A 4,069-nucleotide genomic window follows, 5' to 3' on the forward strand; every position below is an offset into this window, starting at 1 on the left:
CATTTGAATGGGGAAAATAATCAGAATCAGATGGAAGTGACTCCACTTCAAGTACCATCTAACCAATTGTTTTCTGAGGTCAATTACTTTCCCAAACCCTAGGTACATTCAGAATCTTAATTATTTCCAAAAGTACTACCTAATCGAACCACTAGAGGTATACCTAGAGTTAACTATAAACCTGTTCTTAGTTCTAATCCTATGTATCCCATGAACAACTATGTATCCTACCATAGACTGTCAAAGGAAAGTGAGTCATTTGTGAATCAATTATCTGTTGTATCTATTCCTACTAACATCCAAGAAGCTCTGGGAGATCCTAGGTGGAAGGAAGCTATGAATGAGGAAATGAAGTCACTTCAAAAGAACTCAACTTGGGAAGTTATTGAGCTTCCTGAAGGAAAAAAACTTGATGGATGTAGGTGGGTTTTCATAGTCAAATACAAGGCATATGGAACCATTGAACGATTCAAAGCTAGACTAGTCACGAAGGGGTACACTCAAATTTATGGAATTGACTACATGGTGACATTCGCACCATTAGCAAAAATCAATACTGTCCGTATTCTTATATCATTGGCGGTGAATCTTGACTAGACATTGCACCTATTTGATGTGAATAATTCCTTTTTTCATGGAGACCTTCAAGAAGAAGTATACATGGAGTTGCCCCCCCCCCCCCCCCGAGCAGATGTAATATGCAGTCAGAAGGTGGAAAATAGGTTTGTAAATTAAAAAAGGCCCTATACAATCTAAAGCAATCTCTGAGAGCATGGTTTGGAAGTTTTATGAAGTTAATGAAAGCTTTTGGATACAAGCAAAGTAACTCAGATCATACTTTGTTCGTGAAGCATAATAAAGGAATGATTACTTGTCTCATTGTGTATATTGATGATATGATAGTAACAGGAAATGATTCAGAAGAAAGGAGTGCATTGCAAAATCACCTAACCCAAGAATTTGAGATGAAGGACCTTGGTCCATTGAATTACTTCCTTGGTATTGAAGTGTCAAGATCAAAGGAAGGTATCTTTCTATCTTAATGAAAATATGCCTTAGATTTACTAAGTGAGACTGGCATGACGACATGTAGTCCAGTTAGCACTCCTATGGAAGAAAAATTGAAGCTAGGCATATATCCAGATCAAGTTCTGACAAACAAGGAGAGATATCAAAGATTAGTTAGGAGACTGATGTATCTTGCATATACTCGGCCTAACTTGGCATATGCACTAAGTGCCGCGAGCCAATTCATGCATTCTCCAAGCCAAGAACATATGAATGCAGTTACCCGCATTTTGCGCTACTTGAAGTCATCTCCAGGGAAAAGGATTATGTTTAAAAAGGGGAATAATCTGGATGTCAAGGGATACACTGATGCAGATTGGGCTGGATCAATCAAAGATTGGTGGTTAATAGCAGGATATTTCACATTTGTTGAATGAAATCTGGTCACTTGGCGAAGCAAGAAGCAAGTTGTAGTTGCTCTATCTAGTGTTAAACCTAAGTTTAGAGGAATGGCTTAAGGCACCATGTGAATTATTATGGATCCTAAATTTATTAGAAGAACTAAATATTAAGCACGACAACCCAATGAATCTATATTGTGATAACAAGACAACTTGTGATATTGCCCACAACCCAATTCAGCATGATCCAAACATGTGGAAGTTGATAGACATTTCATCAAGGAGAAACTAGAAGCAAGGATCATTGAAACACCTCATGTCTCATCTCAAGAACAACTTGCTGACCTACTCACGAAGGTCATATCAAGTCAAGCATTTCATGATGGTCTCAACAAATTGGGAATGAGCGACGTCTACGCACCAACTTAAGGGGGAGTGTTGAAGATTCTAGAAGTTTTTGACTTTCCAAGTTGGTATACTTCCGTATATAGATTGATCGTAAATATATTTCCTAGATTAGAGATATGCTCTAATGGCCAAGAGATTTGTAGTCCTAAACTTTAGCATTCCAATTATGTATAGTGGCTATTTATGCCCACAATATTGTAAAGCAAAGCACAAATGGATAATACCAAGTTTTGACCGGTTGTGCCTTTCTCCATTGTGGTTGTGTATTTAAATTTTTTTTATTATACTACAAATTATTTTGATTGTTGAAATTTGATTTGAATTTTTAAACATCCAATTCAACCCCCCCTTGGATGCCACATAATGGACCAACTCTTAGCAATAATAATAATAATAATAATAATAATAATAATAATAATAATAATAATAATAATAATAATAATAATAATAATGGTAATAATAGTATTAGTAATAATAATTATTACATAACTATAGTAACAATGCAAACTCTGGCAAAATTTAGGTAGGTTATGACCCCTCCAATATTAATATTGTTGATGATATAAAGGTCCCTCAACGTATCTCCATTTGTTTACAAGCTAATGCTACGTTTCCTTGTTTTATTTTGTTAATGACTCCAACAACCATGATGAAGGAAAAAATATTGGCTGAACTCCTATATTTGTCAGAAAGAATAAAAGACTCTCCCAAGATAGTTGTAAAGGGTTTTAATACAATAAAAAATGCATTTAAAATTATAATGGTATCACTATCAATTGTTGGATGGGAATAGAGGATTTTATTACTTTTCTTTTGAAATTTTAGTCTAGAAGATACTCCCTTTTTTAGCCTTATTTTCACTTAGGCGAATAAGACAGTTGAGGGTTTTATTGTAAGGAAGCTAGATAGAGTTTTGGTCTCAAATCAAACTTTCTTCTTATTCGAGAAAGTTTTTCCTCTTCTAATAATTGCCCAGTATGGTAACCCTTTCTCTTTATTCTAAAAATATGAAGAAAAAGCCTCATTTCAATTTTTTTTAACTATTGGATTAACCCATAAGGATTTCTTAGCCATTATAGTTAAAGTTTGGAGTACAAAGTTTAATGGTCCAACCACAACCATGTCCATACTCTTCCAGAAGCTCCAATTACTTAAACCCTCTCCAAAAGAGTTCCATGAATCTCATTTCTCAATGATTAGTAAAAAAATAATCAAACTAAAGAGAGAACTTGATGAAGCATATTGTCAACGTCTAAATGGTAGACTAGTCTTTAAACTCTAAAAATTCAAGTGTTTTTCTGCACTAAGGTAAAAAGATATTGACCTCCCCTAAGGTTTGGGAACAAGACATGAACCACTTCTAAGGTTTCAAAAATCTCAAGGACCTCCCATGAGATTTTAAAAATTCCATAGACTTTCTCTTATATTTTCCAAAAAAGCATAAAACATTTCTTATATTAGGCAAAAAGAAAAATTTTCTGAGGGGTGTAAGTGTCCCAAAAGTCAAATTTTAGGGGAGGTATGTGGAATATTTGAAATCTCATGAGAGGTTTGTGGGATTTTTGAAACTTCAAGGGAGGTCCATATATTTTTGCTAAATCTCAAGGGAGTTTAGCGTTTTTACCCTACCAAAAATTGAAGAGGAGATGTTGAAGCAAAAATTAAAATTCAACTAGCTTATGTTGGGAGATTAAAAAAAAAAAAAAAAAAATTTATCTCTAAAGTGGTCTATGACACAAGATCCAAAAGTTACATTAGGGTATTGACTAATACTAATGGAAAAACTATAACGAATAATGAAGATATATGTAAGGAGCTTTTTTCCTACTACTCTAATTTTGGGGGGGGGGGGGAGAACAAGGAACTTGTTAAATGCAATTCTATTTTTATGAAATAAATTCTGAATTTCTAGGGAGATTAAGACTATGTTTGTTAAAGAAGTGGATAGAAACAAGGTCAAACAAGAAATCCTCTCTCTCTCTCTCTCTCTCTCTCTCTCTCTCTCTCTCTCTCTCTCAAATGAAAAATCCCTTGTTCCAAATGGTTTCAATGCAAGGTTTTTCAAAGACTGTTCAATATTGTTCTTAAGGTTTCAATTCAATGTTTTTTTGAGGATGCTAGCATGTTGAAGTAGAATAACACTACTCTTCTTGTCTACCCTCTAAAGTAAGAAACTCTTCTTGCTCTAGTGACATTAGATCTATACCCTACTACAATTTTTTTATATAAATATATTACAAAGATCCTATCTA

At 34.2% G+C, this 4,069-nt stretch overlaps 1 protein-coding gene across 1 annotated transcript; it reads left to right on the forward strand.

Moving 5' to 3' along the window:
* The first annotated feature begins 210 nt into the window (after positions 1 to 210).
* LOC131155967 (uncharacterized mitochondrial protein AtMg00820-like) lies at positions 211 to 597 on the forward strand. The gene has a single exon (XM_058109422.1). The coding sequence runs from the start codon at positions 211 to 213 to the stop codon at positions 595 to 597; it is 387 nt and encodes a 128-aa protein (XP_057965405.1).
* The last annotated feature ends 3,472 nt before the right edge of the window (positions 598 to 4,069 follow it).

The sequence above is a fragment of the Malania oleifera genome, chromosome 5 (genome assembly GCF_029873635.1).
Source record: "Malania oleifera isolate guangnan ecotype guangnan chromosome 5, ASM2987363v1, whole genome shotgun sequence".
Lineage (NCBI taxonomy): Eukaryota > Viridiplantae > Streptophyta > Magnoliopsida > Santalales > Ximeniaceae > Malania > Malania oleifera.